The sequence below is a fragment of the Artemia sp. Qi Xiang Cuo genome, chromosome 1 (genome assembly GCF_049724085.1).
Source record: "Artemia sp. Qi Xiang Cuo chromosome 1, ASM4972408v1, whole genome shotgun sequence".
NCBI classification, from domain to species: Eukaryota; Metazoa; Arthropoda; class Branchiopoda; order Anostraca; family Artemiidae; genus Artemia; species Artemia sp. Qi Xiang Cuo.
Genome location: NC_142794.1, coordinates 79,085,557 through 79,110,332, shown reverse-complemented (window position 1 = coordinate 79,110,332; position 24,776 = coordinate 79,085,557). Strand labels below are relative to the sequence as shown.

Sequence of the window (24,776 nt, the reverse complement as noted above, 5' to 3'; positions counted from 1 at the left end):
CAATGTGATGCAAAGTTCTTTATCTGTCATATGATAGAAGCATTAACATCTGAAGCTTTCAATCTTGTGGTCAGAGACTTGTAAATAACTATCAAAGACCTTTAATAAGTCTAGAAGAACCATGTCAATAAAAAAAAACTTTCATAACTGCTAAAATGATGCTGATGGGATAGTAATTTTCAGCATTGTCTTTGGGTCTTTTTTTATAAACTGGAATACCATAGCACATTTTCCAATCCGAAGGTAGCCTTCCCCTTTGGAAAGATACCTGGAAGAGGCTGCTCAGAGGATGAGAAAAACTATTCCAACATTACATAAGAAGCTTGGGTTATATTCCATCTGGTGCTTTAGATTTTTTTGTTTAAATTTAGCAAGATTAGAAAAAGCAGTTTGTTCATTTATTGGCAGATTGGGCTTTGGGTTCTTTAAATACAGTGATGGAATTGCAGGGATAGACATGCAAGAATTTTTTGTGGATGAAAAGGCAAACTTAGCTTTTGACAAAATTATCCAAAGATGATAAATGGGTTTCACCATCATATGCTACATCAGGAATGGTATAACAGTTAGATCTTCTAGCAGAAGCAAACCTCCACAAATATTTGGGATTTTTCTTTATATTAGAGACAAGCTTTTCCTCATAATTAATTAAAAAAACAAGTTTTTCTGGTGGAATTAAAGAGCAAAGATGAAACTTGAGACAAAAAAATTCATTGCTTTGCAGCTTATGCAACATACAACTGCAATGTTAATTCAAATAAACTGACTTATAATATTTTTCTGAATTTGTCAAATTTTGAAAAACCAGCACTACTGAAAACACAAAATTGACTTAACAAAACATTTATAGGATCAGAAAAGTCCTTTAGCACCATGTATCAAATAAAACACTAAATTGTAAGGCTCTCAATAGTCTTTACTTAGTTATGAAATCAGTAAATCTTAATATGCAATTTTATTTCTCTCAAAACCTCAAGTAAGATTTTAGTAAAGCGCTAGTTTTTCGAAATTCTGCCAGTTTTGGGAAAGATTACTATTCTCTTTGTTGGAACCAGCATTGTAGATATATGTATTTCAGATATATGTTGTAAAAACTGCAAAGCAATATTTTTGTTCATTTTAAATTTTATCTTTGCTCTTTATTTTCATCAGAAAAACTTTGTTTTTCTAATTAATTTTGATTGTTTTTAGGTTTTAAAAATATAAAAATAAACCTTACACACGATTTTGTTTCAAGGTAACGAAAATAAACAAGTCACGTGAGTCTATGTTAAAATAAGGAATTATGGATATTTAGATTTTACCTCCCATCCCTCTTTAGCTTTCCTACAGAAATCTGGAATTTTGTCAATGGAAAAGTCCAAGAGGTATATTATCATGGGCTTGAGAATCTGAAGATAGAAAATACAAAAAATACTTTCCCATATGATATACATAGAAATTTCTGAAAACTGGAATAGTTAAGACAACTTACAAAAATGTATGTCATTAATTTTGCAATTTTTCTGTTGCATTACTGCAAAAAATTTAGAGCTTCTCAAAAGAAAGTATACTTTTGTTATTTCTGCTTCTTGGGGCTACCATTTTAGGAAAATAAAAATTATTTGGCAAAAAAGTGTAAAAAAAAATTCCTGTAAATTTGTTTTCAGAATAACATTTTACTAGTGATATTAATTAAAATAATAGTTACCATTCCTGGATTGGCTACAATTTGATTTTTTTTTTCTGTGTAGGTAGATTAAAAAAAAAAAAATCATTTTTAAGCTTATGGTTACTGAGAGTCATGGCTAGCAATCATGATCAGACTTTAACTTTAACCACCCAGTCCTCTCCAAAAATGCAAATTTAGTCTAAAATCTTGTGAGAATCTTAGGAGAGGTAGTTAGCCCATCTCCTTCCTAACTTATTTGTGTAACTCCCAGCAGGTATGGGTTTCTATTATTCTCCTGTCCTGTAGTTTTAATATTCATTTCAGGTTGGAGATGGATTGAAAAAAAATATTTCATATAAAAATATTTATTATTTTTCAGGAGAAGAACAATTTCTATTCTTCTTCTTCAAAAACAAGCACCTGGAATCCTAAACAGACTCCTTTCAGCTTCCAACTGCACTTTTCTTCTTCTTGATTAGAAATCACTTGGGCTCCAACATTTGGTGTCTTTCTGGCCTCCAAGTTGGTGGATTCTCCTCCATATCATTAAGTTTAAATTCTTCCAAGGGGGGGGGGAGAAAACTAAATTGGCTTTTTCATAAGGGCCAAACAAGGGAAGCGTAGGGTCCTGCTACCATTTCCCTGCAATTTAAGAGAAAACTCGGGAGGTACCTCTACGGCTCTTGTGACAGGACCCTCCCCTTCTTCTGCTTGTCGACCCCTCATCATTAAAAGTTACAATACTTCGGAATTTCTATTCTCTTTTAAATCTTTGGTTGTTGAAATTCTTTTTTCTTTACTAATTCCTGAAATTATTGAGCTGCAGCTGTTTTTGCAACCCTGATCAGACTTCCACCACCCAGCCCTCCCCATAAACACAAAAATTTAATCTCAGATTTTTTAAAAATCTTAGGGAAGGTAGTCAGCCCCTCTTTTTCTACCTCGTGTGTATAAATCCCAGCAGGTCAAAGACAGATTTTCTTTTTTTTTCTTTTTTTTGAAAGTTTTTTTCCTTTTCAATATTATTAAATTGTTGAACAACCAATTTCCTATCATCACTATCATGGGTACACATAGTCAAAATTTGGGGGCAGTCAACTGAATATATTCTATTGCTGAGGAATCAAAGTGTGACATTGTGCTTGAAAAAGAACATTTTAGACCAAAAATATGCCAATTTTGTGTGTTTTTCATATTTTTGCAAAATTCTCTAAATTGGGATAGGTCTAGGGTGGTATCATAGAGGAAGAAAATTTCCTTCCATTCCTTCCCTGAGTCTATGCATAGGAGTGATTGTTTTGAAAATTTTATCTACTTTGATTTGTGAAAAAAAATTTACAACAAAAATTTATATTAAGTATCATATAAAAATGGGTATGATATTTCAACCTAAACTAATAAGAATATTTGTAAATCATAAATTTATACTGTTTTGTCTTGGATCTGTATAACTTTTAAAACACAACTTGAATTAATGCTTTGATTTGCAACACGTCGAAATCTTTGCTGCACCCTCAGACCTCCTTGCTCTCTGTAGTTGTAGGATTTGGGTTGGATCTCATCAAAAAAATTATGGCCAGAAAGACACTTTCCAATTTCCACCCAGGAAAATAGCTTCCAGGGGCGTTTAATCTGTTCAGTATTAAGTTCTAAACAGAAATGGAGATTTAAAGTTGCCACATTTATAATTAAATTATTTAGACATTTCTGTGTGAAGGTTATATGACTATTTTCATTTTTATGGACGTATAACTGATTGTTGTTTTTCTAGAATATTGTTCAATTGTTGGTATGGCTGATCCAGATATAATTGTTGGGGCCTTCGAAACTGTTGAAAATGAGGTTTACGAGACCAAGAATGATGGTGAAAAAGAACAAGTAATTCAAGAAGAAAACACTGTTCAGGATCAGGAAATATTCCAATCATCACCTCAGTAGGTCTATTGAGTTATACTAATTATTATATAAATACTAATAATAATCTGTATTTAAAAGCCTTTTAAAGCCATATAAAAAATAAAAATACTAAAGAAAAATTACACTCCATTTGACATCCTTCCCTTCAATACAAAATTTCCTACTACCGGAATATAACAGGGAGACCTAGACCTCATTAACCCACAAAGCAGTCAATCTTCCTGTTCTTGGATAATTGATCTCCATAAATGAGAAAGCTACTTACACCAGACAAGGAAATGGCCCAACCCATAATCATTCTCCCTACATCTCAAGCAACTATACCCAGCCTCCAGACCTTCCCTCATTTTCCTTACAACCTTATCATAAATTGGAGGAAAATTAGCTTGAATCTGAATCCGAATCCTCATATATTTAATGGGCAATCCCAGCTTAAAATGAAACTCCTGTCCATAATTGTCTTTTACTTCTCTATACAAAGTAAGACTCGGAGATTTATCCACAGCTGTTTGCCATAGTTGCACATCTTGGTATTCAGGTCTTATACTAAATTCCTTGAAGAACCTTTCATGATCTTCTGGCCCTTTTCATTTCTCCCACGAACTTGAAAATCCATTCTCATCTAATATACTTTTTAATTATGATTATAACATTATCATATGATTATAACAGTATTTATCCATGGGTGTTTGAAATTCTAGAATTGTTTAATTATGTAGTCTTAAATTTCCTTTATTAATTACAAAATTGAATTGTTCTGTTGTGTGACTTCTACCTTTTCAAATACATCTGACTATAATAGACTACTATACTGTTGATCATGTTGGTGCCATGGGCATAGGCAGCATTAGGCAGCATATTGTTTAGGGGGGGGGGCAGTCAATAGTGTGATGGAGTTTTATCAACTGCTTTTTCCAAACCATCTGCTTTTTCAGCCATATCTAATGTAAATTTGAAGGTCTATGGGGGGGGGGGGGGCGGGGGGCCGCTGCCCCCCTCCCTACGCCCATGGTTGGTGCTACTTATTATGCTCATGTTTTTGTTGGTTTTTTTAGCCTCTTATATTGCAATTGTAGTATTTGTCTCCTACATTTTAGGAAGCTTCCAGAGAATACATCCCAGGGTGGAGCTAGTATATGGAGACAGATAGTTCATTTTTACTCAAAAACCACTTCAGAGAAACTATAGTAATAGCATTAAAAAAAATAATTACCACTATCACATTCAAAATACAATAAAAAATGTTACACGAATATAAGATTAATAAAAAGGCTACTACCTATGCTGTTAGTGTGTAATGAAAAGATATAGATTATGAGCTCATTGTATATGGTACAAATGCAAAAAGCCAATTGCCGAAAATTGAAACCATAAAGAAATAACCTAATCCAACTTGTCTTTGGTATAAGGAACACCATAATTATCAGGATTGTGCATAAGGAAAGTGGATTTGTAAAAATCACTGAGAGAAAAAAGGCTCTTGTAATCAAGTGTTTCTCAGACAGCAAGGCCAATAGGTCTCAAGCATCACACAAGTGCCTAAGAAAACTATCCCATGTATAGAGGCATTGGTGTTGCAAATGTAAATATTCAAATAAATTCATGTTTTCTACTGGATCCACTGCCCCCAGATTCCGCTTTGACCCCCCATGATTGCGGATACTCCTTCTAAGGAGCACTAGTTTCTCAAATTGAACAAAAGAACTTACTACCCTAAAGTATGTACGGAAAAGTTTGTTGAATTGGCTTGCATTATTTACTACTAATTTGAAAATAAACTATAAACTGTATATAATTTCAAATAAACCGTAAAGTAAACACGCAACCATTTAGAGAAGGCTCAAAAAGCCTCATGACGGACGGCTGCAATTCTCTGAATCTTAACCTTTAACAAATTTCATTTATGAAGGAAAAAAGAAGATAACACTCTCCAAATTAACAATTGATGCCAAAACCCAAAAAAAAAAAAATCCACTAAGAAATAATAATGAAAATAAAGTATTACCTCACCAACCTCAATGAATATTTTTAAAGTTTTACTTTAAATTACACAATGCGTTCAGCCTCCTAAATGCGAGCTGGTATATTGTTCCAAATAGCTGGAGAAGATATGAACAAATTTTCATTCCCATTTTGTGCAATGTCATGATTTAAAAGTATGAACATAATTATGCCATGTAAATTATTATTTTAATTTGTATTAATTTATTGTTGAATTGTGTTGTTGTTTCTTCTTTTTTTTGTATGTTAAGGACTGCAGAAGGTTTTGACATGCTGCCAGATTTGTGCGTTTTCTGAAATTAAAATTATTTGTCTTTTCCAATTTGTATGAACCACACAAGGAAGCTACCTGTATTCAAGACTTTTTAGTTGCAAGCATTTTACCTAGTTGCTATTATAGCATCAGAAAATGGTATCTCATCCTCTAAAGTAGACGAGGTATCCTCATATCCTCCAAGCTGGTAGATAGCCAAGGATTAACCTGGTAAGCTTACCTGATCATAAGGATAGGAGGAACCTCTCCCCATCCTATGATTAGCTAACAGGATTCTATTCCAGGAAAAACACTGTCTCAAACTGCACTTTTTGGCTATTTCAGACGCCCCTTCCTGTTGGCCTTGTGCCTCTGTGTTGGAGGGTAATCTTTTAGACGGCTGGATCAAACGCTAAGCTAAAACTATTTTACCAGTTACTTTTTGCAGGATTAAACAGGAGATTGGAAGAAGAGGGGCGAAGTGTGAAGTAAGGTTTTGCCCAAACACCTCTGAAAAGTTGGAAGAGTGGGAAAAAGAATATTGCACCATTCACAATGAAGAGCACAAATCCTGCTCATGCCCTCCCCCTTTTCAGCTGTATGCTTTCCCATCCAAACGAATTGCCAGTGCGGCTAGAGAGAACTGGATCAAGGTGTTAAAGGAGGATGACACATCAAAAGGGGAAAAATGGCAACCCAAAAGCTTGAGTAGAGTGTGTAGTAGACATTTTGCTGATGGAGAGCCTACCAACCAGAATCCGTTGCCTACTTTGTATATATCTAGGGTAATTTGTTTTGTTTTGATAACTGTTAAGCCTGTACTGATGTGTTATTTGATGGACGCTTGAATGTGCTGTTTCTTTCAAATATGCAAATCTAACCGAATTGGTTTGCTAAGAAATGCTGTATATTCAACAAGAAAAGAATATTCTGTCTGAGCATTAGGTCCCCTAAAAAGTTGATTGAAAACTTAAAGATAGCAGATTTTACTTTAATTGAACAAATAATTTTAAAAAAATTAGTCATTACATTCAGCTTTGAGAATCTTGTATTTTCTGGAGCATTTAAAAATAAAGAAGCGACTGGTTTTCCTTTCCTTCTTGTTTTATTGGCCTTTTAAAATTTTTAAACGAGGCCACTAAAACTGTTGAAAATTCAACCTTCATTTTTTTTTATTTTGCCTGGAATTCGGCCCAGGCACTCTCCTTAATTTGCGCAGAGCTATTCCACTTTTGTGGAGTCGTGTGCTATCTATATTTTCTGCAAACTGATGCAACCACCAAGTCTTGAAACACCACTTTTTTTTACTAATTCGCGTAAATGGTATGGGTATTGAAGAATGACCATTGTAACTTGAGTTTCTGTTGTTTTATGCAAAATTGATGCTCTGCAGGTTTTTCTTGAGAGCCACAAAGCATGTTTTTGTTGTTGCATGACAAATACAAATTTTGTTGCTGTTTAAACTCTACCAAACAGATCGTCTACTATTAATAATATTAATGTGTAGAGTGGAATCTGATCAACTTTGTTCCCAGTAGTTGAGATTTTTGTTGTATTATGTGCTGCTTGGGTTTTGTATGGCAGTTTAATTTATTCCTTTAACAATTTTCTCTGAGTTGAAGGTGAAATGACCAGATGGATCGATTCGGCCTTCCTGCCAGCCAAAGATGCTGCAGTAGATGGAAGTTGAATTACTGTCTCTACAAGGCAGCCTCAGCAGACTCCTTGGTGTAGAGCATGTTTTATCGACTTAAAGAGAGTGACGCTGGTCATGTTGAATGGGCCCAGTGTCTTAAAAATAGAAGTGGATTTTTAAGTATCTTGCAGGTTTATTTTTTTTAGGGGTTGAGGGGCTGGAACCCTTAGCAACATTTCAGGAGTTACGTTTGCTCTCGATCCTCCCTGAATGTTTACTAAATTGTTTTCCTGAACTGCTGAATGAAGCAGTTCATCTTGTCAATGCGGGACAGGTTTTGACAACTTCCTGATTTGTCACGTTTTTGAAGGTTTTTATTAGGAAACCTGTTCCTCCAAGAAGTACTGATCTCCTTAGTCAATGAAGGCTCATAAAATTGGCACTCATAATAATACCCCGAGAGGCTGCAATGAAACGTATGGCTGAATCTGTCAATTCTGGTCTTCTGTAAGAAAATTTTGCTAAGAGATATCCTTTTAAAAGCAAAGGACAGAACCGATTCCCTGGCAATTGTGTACATAAACATGTTTTTATTGCTGAAAAGAAAAAATTGACTTGTAAAAAAAAATGATTTCTTTTGTTTGTCTTTTTCAGTTCAAGCGGCTCCATATTTGTATGTTCATATTTTATTTTTGGCGGTCTCCTCACACTTCATGTGTAAAAAGATTCTAAATTTAAAGAAAAAAAGACAATATTATGGTTTTTCTGTTGATCATAAAAAATTAATTTTGAACAGGAAAAATTTGAATTTGTTTCATAAATACGTCATTTAAAGGCTGGTGTAACTGAGAACAGAATAAGTAAGAAATTTCTATGCTATATGTAGAAGCTTCTTACATTTAGAGAAAAATACGGGTTTCTCCTTTTGTCAGTTTCTTTTTAACTAAATGGTAAAAAAAAATCGGTTTGTACCTTTGATGCAACTTGAAAAATTCCCTAATCCTAAAATCGCTACTGTTGAGAATATCAGCAGCAAAGATGACATAATGTATGTCTTTACTGTTATATTCGCTATTTAACTTTCTCCAAAGAAAGACTGTGTCAGAGGACAAAATGGCGATTTCGACTTTATAGACAGTGGAAACAGCAATATATTCACACATAAAAAGAATTCAGATATCATGCAGAGGTATTTATAGGAATAGAACTCTTTTTTTTGGGGGGGGGAGTCGAGAAGCTAGGTATTTAAATACTATGCTATAATAGCATAAGGAACTCCCCCTCCCCCCTAAGGCATGTCTGATTGCTGCTTAGGTTTTGGGTTTGTTCAGGAGATTTAGGTAAGAAAAGCCCAATTTTTGGAGGTTTTAGATTCTCTGCGGAAAATTGATTGATTGAGAACTGTTGTTTTTTTTACTGATATCGTTAGCATAGAATAAAAGTTTAGATTATAGTAGGAATTTCCTATTCTTAGAATGTTTTTCGGAACGTTTTCGACGATTTTTTTTTATATCTTCGGTCAAGTAATATGTAGTGTAATTTGTACCCATGATTAGGCCTTTTAAAACGGACCTCTTCTCTAGATACTTATCACGCCTATGTCAGATCTAAGTACCTCAGCTCTTTCTCTGTGGGTTGAATATTTCTGCACAACCCAATCCTATTAGAGTAAAAGTTCTCCACCCAGTCTAACTATTATCATTTCTTTTTCTTGTTTTCTATTTTAGCTTGAAAGAATATAGAAAGACGACATCCATCTTTAATACTTGTGTCACAGGAAGAGTCTAATTAGGCTTTAGAAACAGATAAAATGCACTTGTTACGTTTAAAGAAGAAACATTTTCTTTTTTTCTGTTCTTAAAAATGTTTCTTTTCAATTCCTTCAAGCTATTGATTTTGCGGTAAGCACTATGACTATCGATAATTAGTTTTGATAATAAATTATTAATTAGGTTGACATTAAAGTTTCCGTCTTTCAACTGTAAACAATAATAATGCAAAAGAGAAAATGTTGCGTTTATGTACACTTATATTTTTTTTCTTACGTCGGTATTTTAAAGGTAAATGTTTTGCTGTTGCATGACTTTAAATTTATCCATTTGTGTTTAATAGTTGAACATTTGAAGTGGAAGATTCTGCTTAGTCGATTTTTATGCCTTAAAAGCGCTCATAATTTTAAAAATCGAATTGATCCATCTGAACAAATAAGAACAATTCAATATTTTAAAATGAGAATAATGGGATAAAATTACTCAACGCGAAATCGTTTCAAATCATCTTGGACTGATGAAAATTTTAGCAAATGGATTTAAGCTGCTTCTTTGATATTGACATGATGGACGCTCAACTTAGGAAAAAAAGTATATGCTAAAAAATGAGTTTTTTTTGTGATTTTACTCCCCTCCCCTTTCCCTCTTTTTATTATCAGGTCTTTGCTAATTTTTTGAAATTACAATCTTTGGCTTGTATGGATTATAATTTTTACATGAATTCGGATTTCAACGTCAACTTTAACATACAAAGGACAGTAAAAATTAAATATTATTGTTTTAATTGGTTAATTGCAACCTTTCACAACCATATGTATCATAAAAAATAAGAATAAAAGAGAATTCAATTCTAATGAAAAAAATTCCTTGTGCAGTTATGTGGCTATCGACATTAGGGGCTGTCAAAAAAGGGGGAAGATACGTGTGTGAAAAATCACCAAAAATTGAGCTAAACACATAAAACATTACCAAAATACATGTACTGAAAAGCGGCGCAGATCAGTATCAATATCAATGTTTGATCTAAAAATATGAATGGCAGTCCCCAGATTGTGTAATCTAGCTCGCTTTAGGCAAAATTTTGAAAACATACTTTTGTCTTAATCTGCCATTACCTATTCCTTATCAAATGTTTTTTTTTGTTTCAGCTTCTCACTGATTACAGTCAGGTACAACCTGTAAATACATTCATATACTACGTTGGCGATACACCTTCACGACCCGAGGATCATCAAGATTCAAAAGCTGATGATAATACTGCTCAACAAGCTTGGGGTCCTGATACCTAGTCAGTGGCCCACCAGTGCCAGCATTAATGGTTGATCAGCATGGACGTGAAACATTTTCGGTGGAACGTTGTCCTGAGACGGGACGTGCCATTGGTAACTGGAACGGGTTCCGTTTATATAGAGATTATTCTCTGGAGTGCTGGAAAAACTATGGACAAAAATTTGACTGTATAATACCGACCTGTAAAAGAAAGCGTTATAATAATGAAGTGTTCTTGCAAATACCTGTAATACCCACGGACGAATTGACTACTCGATTTATAAGTATTTTTATTTATATTTTGAAGAAGTTTGGAGGTGTTACAGCGAACCATTTTAGAAAGGTTTTGCAGTCACCGTCTCCTCAAATTCGGTTTTGTAGACATCACAGTAAGTACTCTTTTTCGGAATTGGTTTAATCTTTCAGATCATCTACTTATGTCATAGGTTTTGTCAGTAGCTCCCAGCCAGTCACAGGATAAACATGGTGTCATCTTTTTAGTATTATCTGGTTATAGACGATATGGTTCAACTAACTTTTTTAGGTTTAGCTTTTTTTTTCTTCTAGTATTAGCATGTTATTTTTCTGCAGTCCTTGGTTTAAATGTTTCAAAGTCAGACGGAAATTTGGCTATCATTTGGTAGCAGAGATTCACCCCTATCTATCTACTGGAATATATTTTTTTTTTGTTTTGCTTTGCTTTTTTAGGTTGAAAAATATGAAGAACAACATGGAAAAATCAGTTTTTATCTATTTTATAAAGGGAAGTATAGACCATTTTGCAACAAAAAAGCAAGTATTGTCATAATTCTGGCTGGGCATGAATCTTGTCCTTTTTCAAGTTAGAGCTGTATGCTTTTCGCCAGATCAAATGTTTTAGGGGGAATCTAAGTTTTAAGGGATTATGATTGGCTTTTTTAGTAGTACAGTTTGTTTTCACCTTCACATTACTATATTGAGCATAGTTTAAAATTAATCGAATGTCAGTCGATGTCCTGAGCCTAAGGATGATGCCTGTTTCTGAGTATTACGCCTGGTGTAATTCTGATGTTCCGTAATGTAATTCATATTTCGTGCACGTTTTTACTGAAATTGTGTCACAACTAGACGTCGAATGGAGAAATTGACTTGTTTATAACTATGATCACCAATTTTCATTGAATATTTATATATCAGAGTTATAACTTAAATGGAACTGCTGTTAGGTAAAGTGATAAATGCAGGTAATGTTACATTAAAGAGGAACTGAGACAGGCCTAAAATCACAATTGAGTTGCAACTAAACATGAAACGACCAAACCAAAAAGATATAGCCATACGCTAAGACCTGACCAACAAGAAATTGTTTAAATGAAATAAAAATTCAAGCAAAATTAAGTAATAATCAGAAACAATAAAAAAGAATATGATCTCATTTTCAAATTTATTTTCATTTTTAAATTCAATGCTTACTACAAAATAAGTTTTGTTCACAAATTGCGGCATTTACTGCTGTTAATTTGTTGTGATTTCGCCTACGGATTATTCTGAGTACTCGGATGACTGACTGTATTTTAAACAGTAGGCTGTACGAAAAGTGTGGCCAAATCCCGCTTTCTATGGCTATGATGAGAGAAAGGTTTAGATGGCCTGGGCACGTTCTGCGGATGAAGGATAACAGATTGCCGAAAAGGGTCCTTTTCGGCCAACCGTTTAGGGGTAAAAGGAAAACGGGTTGTCTGTGGTTGGGGTGGGAGGATGTCATAGAAAAGACTTAAGGGAAACGAGGAGGGTTTAAAGTCATGAAAAGATTCAACTTTCTGGAAGGATGTAAAGAGGGTGGGTTTGAGTAGATTGAGATGGAGGAGGAGCGTGCGTAGCTATGTTGGCCTCAGGCGGCTTGGTTCCGCGGTGAGTTGTTAGTATAGTAGTATTAAAAAAGCTACTTTCATGTAATTGTAGTTTGAATTACTTTACTTTTTTCTGTGTTGCATTTTCATAGCTTTATAAAAAATCATTAAGAAATAGGTGTATTAAGGTTCGTTAAGAAGTAGGCACATGCTCGCTGTATTTATATAACCTCGTAGCATTAGACGCTCCTAACTGCCCAATAGGCCACTAGCTTTCCAGTATAACGACTAGGTTTTAAATACCTTTCAAATATTATTTAAAGGAATCATAAATGACTTTCAGAGGATTACACTTCCAAAAAATCATTTTCAAATGCATGTACAGAACCAGACAAAACTATTTTTCAAGCGCTTTTACCTAGTCGTTTTCTCCCATAAAAAAATATGTTTTACCTGAGCCTTTGGCTCTTATTGTATAAGTGTTTTTGGTGTATGTATAATGAATCTGAAAGGGGGGTTCAACCTGACAAATTATGGAAGTAAAATAGATGTTTAAGGAAAGATATTTTCGTGGTTAGAGTCAGTCATGTGCGCAGGAATTGGTTTGAGTTTTCTCATTTTCCTGGGCGGTCGAAATTATGTATAAAAAAAAAGATTAATCATAAAAGTAACTAGTAGCTGAAGCTGTTGGGTGATTGGCATAAAAAAGAAAACAAAACGTACCTATTCTCTTTCGTTAAGGATTATGTTCATTATGTAATTTTTAGGGTATTATTTTTCTGCTTTCCTACGATTTTTGTAAATCAAAGAAAAAAGACAATTTTGATATCATTCCATAAATCATATTCAATTCTATCCATCTGCCGAATTATATTTTAGAAATTTGGTGTAGAAGGTTTTTTAGATTAAAAATGCGCTGGAAATTGATTAAAAATCGTTCAAAAAAGGGCCGTTTCCCTATTTTTTAAGTAAGTTTAGAATGTTCCCAAAAAGAAATTCTAAGTAATATCATAATTCTGGCTCGGTGAATGGATAGATCTGCAACTAATGAATCCAATGATATAAGCATTTTGTTCTTTTTGTGCAAGTTACAACTGCAAGATCGTCGTAAAACTGCGTTTTTCAGCGTGGACATAAACCTTAAGAATGAAAAAAAAAAATTTAGCTCCTTATTAAAAATTTGAAGTCCCTTTGCTCTGCCCTTCTCTAAAGAAAGCTTCCCCAAAGTTTCAATTCGATCTACTATCCATGGGACAAAGAGTTTATAAAAACTAGTATAAAATGTGGCACCATTTCAATTGACCCTACTGAGTGTATGTATAATGAGGAACACTAGCTTGTCTTTAGGTACCCGTTATATAAAATAGCACGATTGTTTTCAGAGCTGGAAATTATTGATTGGCTACCAGCTATTGACGGCGACTATCTCTGTAGGTTGACTGTACCGAATTTATTTCGCCATCATTAATAATGGTCTATTAATACAAATTCCATAATACATCACTGCTTATTGCTTACTAAAGTATAGACTGTGGAATAATGTAACAATCTGATACAACGACAAATTAATTAAAAAATAAGACGAGGAAACAGAAAGAGAAAGTATATGCACGTATTAGAACATCGTGCTTGATAGCAAATTGAATATGGCAAGACACTGTTGACAATTATATGCTTGAATGATTCAAGATATGCTGATTCAAACACTGCTATGATGCTGTTTAACTACCCTATAAGCAAGTGAACATCAGCCAATTCAAAACTGTTAACCCAATCCACGGATTCAAAGCAAATCCTGAAAATGATTACATAAAACCAAGGGCCCTGTTTTATCTCCGGCGATTCTTCGTTTTGGATTGCTTGCTTTCATGTTTTTAGATGTGTAAAATTAGGAGCCAGGACCTTGAAGTGCACTAAATAATTACCGATACAAAGTCACATTAATTCACTAATGCAACTTTTTATTATCGTACACTGGGGTTTATTATCCGTAAAAACTATATTCAAGTATTTTTCAGAAATTGATATTAAACCTCTTTAATGGTGTTAGATTGGATAAGAATCTTGTTCGCGGGATAAGCTTGACAATAAAACAATAGGCTTCATTCATAAGTTCGGTCTCTACAAGGAATTAGTGCTTAAGCCTGTTATGTTTATGTACAGGTCTCGTTGAAATTCCTTTGTAGGTTTTTGAAATGGTTATGTATCGGCTCTGATAGTGTCTTACTTTTCTGGTGAGATACCAAATTGCCTGATTAAAGCTCTAGTTCCCGGGCAAGACTGCCCAAAAGGCTTAAAACTTATAAACAATGGAAAATAACCAACTACAAAAAGCCCAATTAGTCACAAACTGAGACGATTTAGTCTGTAACTGAGGCACTAATGTATTAGGTGTCTTGCGGAGCCCTTTTTTTTTTTTTTACTGAAGAAGATCCTTACCGAAGAAACACCCTTACTCGTTTGGTAGTAAAAAGTGGAGTTATTCATTTTGTGTATTTCCTTGCTTTATTTTTTAGTTCCGTCTGTCGGAGCCGTTCGCGAAAGTCCCTATCGATCAGTTTGTAATTTTGTGGCTAGTTGCGCTCCTTTGGACATGAAACCAGCAGAGATTCTTGGAAGTTTAACAACTATGAATGAAGCAGATTATGATGAATGTGCTGCCATCTACAATAGCTTTTTGCTCCTTCGATACTCAACTTCATTTGCCAGCAACAAATTTAGTAGGAAGGACTTTGAGAAAGCTTCAAACTATCCGTACGTTTTTGTTTTGTCATTGTGTTTTTCGTAACATTTTTTCCCGGTTATTGTCTAGAGAAATTTGAGTTGAAACCGGTGTAGAACCATTTCAAGCTATTGATACTGTATTTATCTTCTTTTTTTTAAATACTTAACGAGTATATTGCCTTTTGAAAATGCGGCAGGAGTGAAATATTGGCTATAAAAATGTGGCAGGTGTAAGTAATTTATTTTATTTTCTGTATAGGGGGTTAGGAAAACTCTTAATTTTGAGATTGCTGAGGACCTGAACAGAATAAAAAGAAGAACTTAAATGAATCCTGACTTGACTTATCTTCGCCGGACTTAATCTAACCCGAACTTCCAAGCGCAATTTTGGATACAGTACCATTATATGGTGACAAAATATTCATATTTATGAACTTGGTTGTAATTACTGGTAAATATATGAAAAGAAAAACATAAGATGTTTCTGGGCGAATTATATTATTATTGAAAAAAAAATTTTACAAAATCTGATACCAACAGTAGAGGTTGTGGGCATATGGCAGTAAATTTGTTAATCAGTTACTCAATCCAATCCTTCAATTCCACACACTGGGTTCTGCTAGAAAATTTTGTGATTTTATGAGACTGAATGAAAGACAATTTCTCATATTCCAATTTTTCGTAAAATTTAGCATGTGGGAATTTTAAGTATTTAACTGATGTATCGATTAATAATTATTATTGTGTATATTTTTATTCACCGTTAATTACATATGTGTTATTTGATTTCAGTTTACGCAGGTTCAAGATCTACAGACTATTAAGACTTGTCAAATTTGCTCCACATTGCCAGATACAGAAAATCGTAGTGCGATAATTAAATTGTCTTTGCGAAAAACGACAGGTGTTTTGTGGAAAGCGCATTTTAAAATGTGTAAAAATTGGAAGCCAAGGAAAAGCAAGCAAGGCTTATTATAAAATATTTGAAAAAAAGTTCGTTACATCTGAAATTACACCGTTCCTTAGTGACCAAACGATTTTTCACATCAGAGGTAAAACTGATTTGTAAATATCGTTTTTAAATAGTAAGCTTCAATTTTCCTGTAGCTACAAATTTTTGGAACTGGAACTGTAGCGTTTTCTAGCGTTCGTTGAAATATTCCAATGCGTGTAGCGTTTATTTTTGGCAAATCTACAGCCTAATTGGCCATGTTCCACAAAATTGCACACTGTTTCAAAGAAATAATGTTTATTAGTGCTTATTTAACAATTTTTTCTTCAGGCAAATTGACGAAAAAGCTATGCGGTATTTCGATTTGTGGAAAACGGATAGCTTCACCGATGTCGAATTGATATGCAAAGATGGACGGAAAGTCAAGTCGCACAAAGTGTATTTGTCGGCAGTCAGCGTTTTTCTGCGATCAGTTCTGCTTGAACACGAGGATGAAGAATTGAGCCAAATTCACTTACCTGACTATGCGTAAATCCTTTTTTCTTTTTTTTTTCTTTTTACAAATTGAATTTATGCATGTATTGCATACTTGCAATGCTCATTATTTTTAACTGTATCATTTGGGGTTCATATATTACTATGTGAAGTTTATTTTAAATTTTGCTGACAGACTGATTGACTGAAGAAGCTCTTGGGCTGATATCATAAATTACTTAGTATAAAGATACTGTTGTCACTGTCTTTTTCTACAAGAAGTATCTGATTAACATTACTTTTGATTGGCTAAAATATCATTACCGCATTTGATATCAGGGGATTCGCAAGTCGTCATTTACGTATTTTCACAGCCGGACCAAATTATGTGCTGGTATATCTATAGATTGGTTAATTTATGCTGGCGAGGGAACATGTATAGCGTGTTCGTGCTAGATGTATAATTTGGCTTTGTGCCACTAGGTTCGTGCTAGATGAAATGGCTTTGTGCCACTTACGCTACTAGGAAAAAAATTCCAAGGTTTCTTCGATTTTATTGTTAGTAAATGAAACTCAATGAGAAAAATCAAAGAGAATTAGAGTCAGTGTAACGGGAAGAAAAGATTTGTCTATTTTAATTCGATTATCCAGGGTCTGTTGAAGACGAGGTAAGCAGGAAAAATGTTGATACAAAATAGCCAGAAAAAAAGATAAAAAGCAAATCAATTAGAAATATGGGTTAGATCTACACTTAAAGCCAAATTTATGACCAGGGAGTATTTGTAATGTATCTTAGTAGTTACCGTACATTGAAATACAAGCGCTATGTTTTATGTATACATGAAGCTCCATAAAATAGAAACTTTGAAAGTGAGGCTCCCACGACTATCGAATCTCTTACTTTCGATCCTAATTGTAAAACCAGAAAATGGTTGTAAGATGAATTTCCTATCATCTGAAGGGCAGTATTCCGGTAAAGGCTGAGAGTAAGAAATAAAAACAAAGCCAGATGGACATGGATCATAGTTGTCATAAAACAAATTCATAAATTTTAGAGCCCTTTACCACCTGCTGAAATATATCGACTGATAGAAGATTGAAGTTCTAGTTCATATATGCACCAAAAAAGGCATCTCACTTTAAAAATGCTGATATTGAACTCTCATTGCTGAAAGAGACTGCTTTACAAGAAAGGCCAATTTTTGCTGTATTTGCGGAACAATCTAGTTTATTTATTCTGCTAAATCTAAAGACTTTTATTGCTGGATTCGACTGCCAGTAACATTGCCATTGAAATAATTTCGATATTCGACTGCAGCATATGCATGATCGGCTATTTGGGCCTTCTGTCACGTGTGAGCTCCTCTGATCTCCTTGCTTTTACGCATCATTCGACCGACAAAGAAGAGACGCATTGAGGTTGCTTGAGTGAGGATAACCGCCTACCACTCATTTCTTCTTCATATAGTGTATAATACACCTTTAAATGACTTTGTAAATCTATTTAAAATCTCTGAAAAACTTACTAGGAAGAAGGACAGATAATAATTTGATAAAATATTATATTACTTTATATGAATGGTAAGTGTCGGTAACACCCAGCCAATCATTAATCTGGAAATAATCACACGGTATTGCTCATGGAAAACCGTGGTATTTATACTGTTAGATTCAGCAATATTTTGGGTGCTCACAAGAGAGTTAGTGCTCTTCTCCCTATTTTTTGTGCTTGAAGTCTCTAGTCAAGCCAACACTTTTCACTATAGAGACTATTTTCAGTCAATGAGTTTCACTAAAAGGTGACGGATTGTATGCGTAGTTTCACAAAGTGATCGAGTTAAAACTTCCATGAATTTTTTTTGTGGGTGAGGGGGAGGTAAGGGGACTCAGAATTTACGTTTGGTTAAAAGGAGGATATTTTTCTCTCCGGCCCTCTTAAAAAAAGCACTCTGTATATGTTTTCCTTTCAACCCCCTCGTCTTGCCTTTTCTTTGGCTAGTTGTCTAATAAATAAATATTTAAGAAAATTAGTAGAGGGTACTAGTAAGAAAATCTTGTAGGAAAATTAAAATGAATCATGAATGAAATAGAAATGAGTTATGCTGCGACTCATCTCTATGAAGAGAACCGTCTATTGACAAATGATTTTTTTGGGATCCATTAAATTAATGTAAACATTCAATTTTATAGGACTAAAGGAAATCCAGAGTGAATTTTTAAAGGAAAATAAGGAAATATTTTGTCATAATTAGTTAAACATTCAATGAATATACGGTACTAATCCCGCAAAAGCTCCTTGGCCATTACAAGAAGGAGAAAACACTCGCGTCATTTTAACACATGCTCCTATGATTTTCAAAGTATTGAAATATGTCGCATAACTTTAGCTTTAATTTTAACTTTAGTTACTGAGCTATAATTGTTAAATCCAACCTTGTTTTTATGTTTGGTGTGGATTTTTTCCTTTTTGTATCGAAATTTCATGAAATGTCCAGGTTGCCCTGATTTTCTCCATTCTTTCCCCAAAATGAACTACAGTGTCTAGCTTAACCGAGAAAGAGTCTAAGCAGAAAAAGTTCAGTATTATTTTACTTCTTACCAGTAGCTAAAAAATTCCAATGCTCCAAATTATTGATTATTAGCATATTATATGTAAAAAAAATACTTCATAAGCTAAAATATTAAATTAGTCTTAAATCCTTACAGAAAGATGTTCAGTTTGGCATTGTACTTCAGATGTCGTAGACAGCACAGATTTTTTTGATTTTTTTATCATATAGCGGAAGTTCGATATAGAATAGAAAATGGGATTTATTTTGATTTTATTTGGCCTTATTAATCGACACATCAGGAAAAAGTATCAATTTGTATTGGGGCTAGCTCTAAACAACTGGTTTTCTTTAACGTCGAGTCGCGCCATATTGGCAGCCTTTGTTTTCTAGATCTACAGTGGTTATGCAATGTAACTTTATTTAACCTAAATACTTCTTTCTCTCTTGTGAATATTTTGTAATTAACTTGATTAGTTATTTATCTTTGTAAATAACTTGATTTGCAATTAACTTTCTCGTAATTAACTTAATTTTAGGAGCTTGCATTGCCACTTTTAATTTTTCAAGCTTTGTTATATTCAATATTGACTCGAGTTAAGCCATTAGTCATTTTAGCACATGTAAGATTGTACAAGAAAAATATAATTAATTAAAATAACTAACAGTTATTTTTCATTTAAAACTAGTAAATGAAGTAAACTTTGTTTTTTCTTTCGTTTTTTTTTGCCAGTGATGAAAAATCAGGCGATAGATATAGATGCCATTCGGGAAAGGTATATTTTTTGAAAAATAGCCAAGCTGGGAAATAGAGAGGAGGTACCCAAGGAGAATCCAACGCCTAGCAATGTTACAGCACAACGCGCGGGCGATAAAGCTCCATGAAAAAGTGCAAATACACACTTTGCTACTACTCGTAGTGTCTCACCGATGTATAAAACATAATATATAAACATTGTTTTTCCTGTTTTTACAAATCGTGACCCGAACAAATTATCCGAAGACACGGTACCGGTTGTGGCCCACTCTTTTTTAATCTTGGGTTTAACCCATTTCCTTGTTGTTGTTTTTTCCAGATACGAAGATCTTGTAAATATGGTGCTGTTTATATATTCTGGAGTTATTTACAATGAAAGAGAATCTATAGAATGTTTACAACGCCTGTTAAATGATCTTGGGATTACGATTGAAACTACTGCTGATGGTGAAGAAGTGTATGTGGTGAAGCCGGCTGGTAATCATGTGCTCGCAAAGCCTGAATCTAAACCCAAAGAACATGTAAAATTTGATATCGACCAACCAGTGATGAACGGTTTGTAATTTTCAGTTTTGCTTTATTCTCTTTTATTTTGCTTTGTTCGGTTTTGATCTCTATTCATAGGGTATAATTACAAACTGTCCCCATAAGTAGTTTTTGAGACAGAAGTATCTAAATTTAAATAGCTACAATGAATTGTGTGTTTCACCTATGTTTTAAGCATCCCTTTACATAAATCGAGAAGGGGTTTGGTTAAGTATGCATAGTAGGGGGAGGGGGCTATATGCCTGGAGACCCCCATAATCCTATTTTTTCCCCATTTTCCAAATTTTACCACAAAAACACGAAGCATGCATTTCAGGGGTCATTTTTACAAAGAAAATGCAAAATGAGCTCCTCTACCTCCAATGTCAATTGATTTTCTTTGACCTTTGGAAAATAAATGTTAAGTTTTCAGTCTTTCTTTTTGTCAATATACCAACAGTTCTCCGTTAAAATGGACACAATCCAAGCTGCTATCCTTAAGTTGTCTCCCTCTCTCTCCCCGCTCCCCTCCCCCCGCTCGTTCATTTAAAAAAATTGTTGTTAAAACTGGATGAAAGTTCAAAGCTAAATTGACAGAACGAATAACCGTCATTTTATCAAATTCGTCAAAAGATAATATATGGATTTACTTGGGTCATAATGTTAAAAAGATTAAAAACAAGTAAAGTCTTTAAAAGGGAAAAAAAGGTAACTGAAGTGTAAAAAGGAAGGAAAACGAGCGAATATATACAATATATTGTCAACGTTAATACAAGTAATAAAACGTCAGGAACTAGCGGGATGTTTTGTGAGTTTTTTCTGTAATGTAGGGTACAAAAGTATTTCATATCTGGAAGTAAAGGAGCGACCAAGGAAAACCTAGGAACGGTTTTCCGTTTGTAATTTATTGTTAGGTGTATACAGCAAATTTTTTGTTCCTGAGAATTGTCTACTTGCATATGCTAGAGTTTATACGAGACTACAGAGTTTTTGTAAAACCTTATCAAATTATATGCGCATAAATTATTATCTATAAAGTTATAAATTTGGTATTGATCAATGGTGCCCTTTTGTCTTTCAAATCAAATGCTTTTTGACTTTTTTGCTTGTCGAGACTATAGGGCCGCTGAAATAGCTTAGCAAATTAGATATGCATTAATTGTCTAAGAAATTGCAGATTTGGTATCGATATTTAGTGCTCTCTTTGGTCTTTCAAATCATATGCTTTTCGGTTTCCTTTTTTTGTGTATGCCTGTCTACAAATGACCATCATTTGTTAGACAAACGATTCAACTAATTATTTCGAAAAATTTAAAGAGCTGTTGAAAATTTTTCTTTTTTCTAAAGCTAGCTTTTCGTTGTTTTCTTAAAATAAAAAAAAAATTATTATAAAAATGCAAGAAGTCTAGTGTATATGGGATCAATATTCAGCAAGTTCTTCTTTTTTTTCAGCCCTACCTGCGAAAAGAGAACTTACACAAATTTTGAAGAAAGAGGCGCCGATTTTACCATCCCCTCCAAAACAAAGGAAAGTTGAAGCTCCACCACCCAAGCCAACACTTAAAAAACACAAAGCAGTTCAGTATCTATGTCAAAATTGTCCCTCGGTTTTCTTTTCGGAAGGAGACCTTAATAATCATCTAGCTTCGAGTCAAGGTTGTTATCAAGGAGAGGAGGATGAATTCGCTGTTAAAGTTGAGTGCGTTGTTTGTGGTGAAACATTCCCAGATGATAAAATTGGATTTGTGAACGCTCAGCGTCATGTTACCTATATGCATCGGGGGCAGAGTTTTGGTGATGCTATCAAATTGGTAAGATTTTTTCCAGATTAATTATTAGTAGTGTGACCTTGCAGCCCGAAGTTTGATGAATAATGTTGCAACGGAAATAGTTACTTGATTGTTCTTTAATTTGCGGAAAAAATTCAATTTACGTCCAAATTCAAAAAAATCTGTTTAATCTATGTTTCTATTTTTAGGTAATTTCTCAGCTAGGATGAAATTTTGATTTCAAGAATACAGACTTATCGATATTTCCCTACTCTGCTCCACCTTCTTTTGCCCAAATCCCCAAATTACTTTCTTCTTTTTGGTGGTGTATTTTTTTTTTTAGATTTTTCAGCATTTTGAACCTGTTTAAGGATACTAATACAATGGGCTTAACTTCTGAAAGAAAGATCTTTACTATATCTTCACTGATATTCGCAAATATCCGCAAAAACAAAAGAGTTATGATGGTCCAATGCACACAGGTTCCAAATGTTAAGAAAATTCAAGGGAAAACTGAAAAGAATCATGTTATTAGGATCTAGCCATTTAGGGTAGTATAAAAGTGATAAACTGGGTAGAACCTGTATGAGTAGCTATAGTTTAACTAAAGCATTCTAGCTCCCCTATACTTTGTTGACAAACCAAGTTAATTGATCTTTCTCTTCTAATCCCAAACTGGCAAAAAGTCTTACCTTAACTTTTCTTAGATCTCAAATTGGCACCAGCAGAAAACACACTTTTTTACCTGGTCCACAAAATTTTAATAGTCAGAAAATTCTTTTTCAGTGAAAATAGACAAAAACTAGAATAATGAAAAATATGTTTCATTTTCGATTCATTTCATCGTTCGATTCGTTTCATTTTCATTCGACAAAATATTCGTTTCCTACTGAAAATCCGACAAAATTCCGAAGTCCGACATGAATATTTTTTTCTCCAAAAAGAGCCAAAAACCTAACATAGTGGAAGCACTAAATAGAGAAGGCTCGTTAGCTGATTTCAAACATCGCTATACTTATGCATAAAATAAATAGGTTTAGTGTAAGAGTTCTCTCTTAGAGTTCATAGACATTATAAAGTATTATGTAGGACAATGATTCATTCAATAAATTTTTATTTTGGACATTTGAACTCTTGCCTCTGTATATTTTCCTTCGGAAAGTATACTCATGATGTTTTCCAATATATGTAGAATTTTAAGACTTGGCGCTATACTGAAAACACAAAACCCACAAAAAGAAAAAGCTTTCTTAGGAGCAGATTTTTCCTAATCAAGCTGCAGAAAATGGAACTGTCCCTCAAGATAAGGGTTTGAGTCCTCGTGTTGGTGGTTATTTGGTTCGAAACGGGGGAGTCAGTGGCCTGACTCTGTAAGCTCAGCTAGAGTCGACGCAGCTCTAAATAAGTACCTGGAGAGACCTGAGGAAGCTAAATAGGAAGGGTGTGTGAAACCCAGAATGGGTGGCCTCCAACCCTCAATCGCACTTCCTGGCTGAAGGACCATAAAACAGATATTATCATCACCGCCGGTAGGGACTGTGAAGTTCAGTGCTGTGTTCAGGGACTGTGAAATTCTTTGCCTTTTACCTTTTGTACAATTTAAATTTTCTGATAAAACTTCAACCAAGGGATTAATCCATATCAAGTCAGCACAGCCCATAACCTGACTTTTTCAAACCTAAATTGTAGATTAAAACCTTATTGTAGACTATGATATTAGCTTATTTGCAAAGTTTCAGATTTTCTCTCATGTATCTTCTGAATAACAAAATAGTAAGTTTTTGAAAAAACGTAGATTTCGGTAAACATTACCATCTTAAAATAATATCTCAGCTCCTATTTAACATGGATACATGAAATTTGTCTCAAACTAAAGCTTTTTAGATAAGCTTCTATATGGTACGCAAAATAGTACCTTTGGAAATACAAAATTTGTGCACCGAAACTTTTTGTTTTCTTAAAGTAATTAAAAAAAAACTCTAAAATAAAAAAATGTGAGTTGCTTATTGGATTGAGCTTAAAACATCTGCAAAATTTCAAATGCAAAATAGACAATATCAGTTGCTCTTAAGTTATTACCAAATAAATCTAGGTATGTTCCCAATATATTTTTATATCATGCTTGAAAAAGCAAAATAAAGGTTGTGACAGTATATGAAATTGAAGTGAGAAGTATTTCAGTGTTTTGGCCCATTAATTGCTGTTTTTTCAGAAATTTCTTTGGGGGGGGGGAATCCCTCTCCCCGTGGACTTCAGAAGGTTCTCCCGTCTGAAGTACCTTAAAGGGATGTTCTTTTCTAATTTAATTTCAATAATATGAAATTAAACTCCAAGTCAGAGCTAATGAAGAACTCCTTATTTCAAATAAGCTAGCGCCTTTATTTTATCTTTTTATGATAGATCAAGTCCCAGCCCCTCCCCCCCCCCCCCAAAAAAAAAAACATGAAGAAAAGGCCTAAAAAACAAAAACCTCAAAATAAATCTTACTAGGATATTCTAAATCATATTTTTAACCTGTATTTTTGGAAACTGGTAGAATGTTCCAGAATTCTTTTTTTTTCCCATGGGGAGAATTTTCTAGGTGTTAATTGTCTGCGGAGATCGGGGGATTTTCCTGGGAGGGGGATTGTAAACGGGGGAATTAGACCGGCACCGTGTTTAGATTCGGTAGTAAATTAGGATTCTATTGGTATGTGTTTAA

The 24,776-nt window shown here is 34.0% G+C and overlaps 1 protein-coding gene across 1 annotated transcript in view; it reads left to right on the top strand.

Annotated features, from left to right (window-relative positions):
• The first annotated feature begins 3,450 nt into the window (after positions 1-3,450).
• The window catches only part of LOC148956759 (uncharacterized), a 35,297-nt gene continuing 13,971 nt past the window's right edge, over positions 3,451-24,776 (top strand). Inside the window, exons 1-6 of the mRNA XM_089087227.1 lie at positions 3,451-3,585; positions 10,376-10,885; positions 14,842-15,079; positions 16,332-16,529; positions 20,101-20,336; positions 21,759-22,117. Of these exons, the coding sequence (XP_088943353.1) occupies positions 10,543-10,885; positions 14,842-15,079; positions 16,332-16,529; positions 20,101-20,336; positions 21,759-22,117 (1,374 nt within the window). The 5' untranslated portion in view covers positions 3,451-3,585; positions 10,376-10,542. The remainder of the gene's footprint in view (positions 3,586-10,375; positions 10,886-14,841; positions 15,080-16,331; positions 16,530-20,100; positions 20,337-21,758; positions 22,118-24,776) is intronic.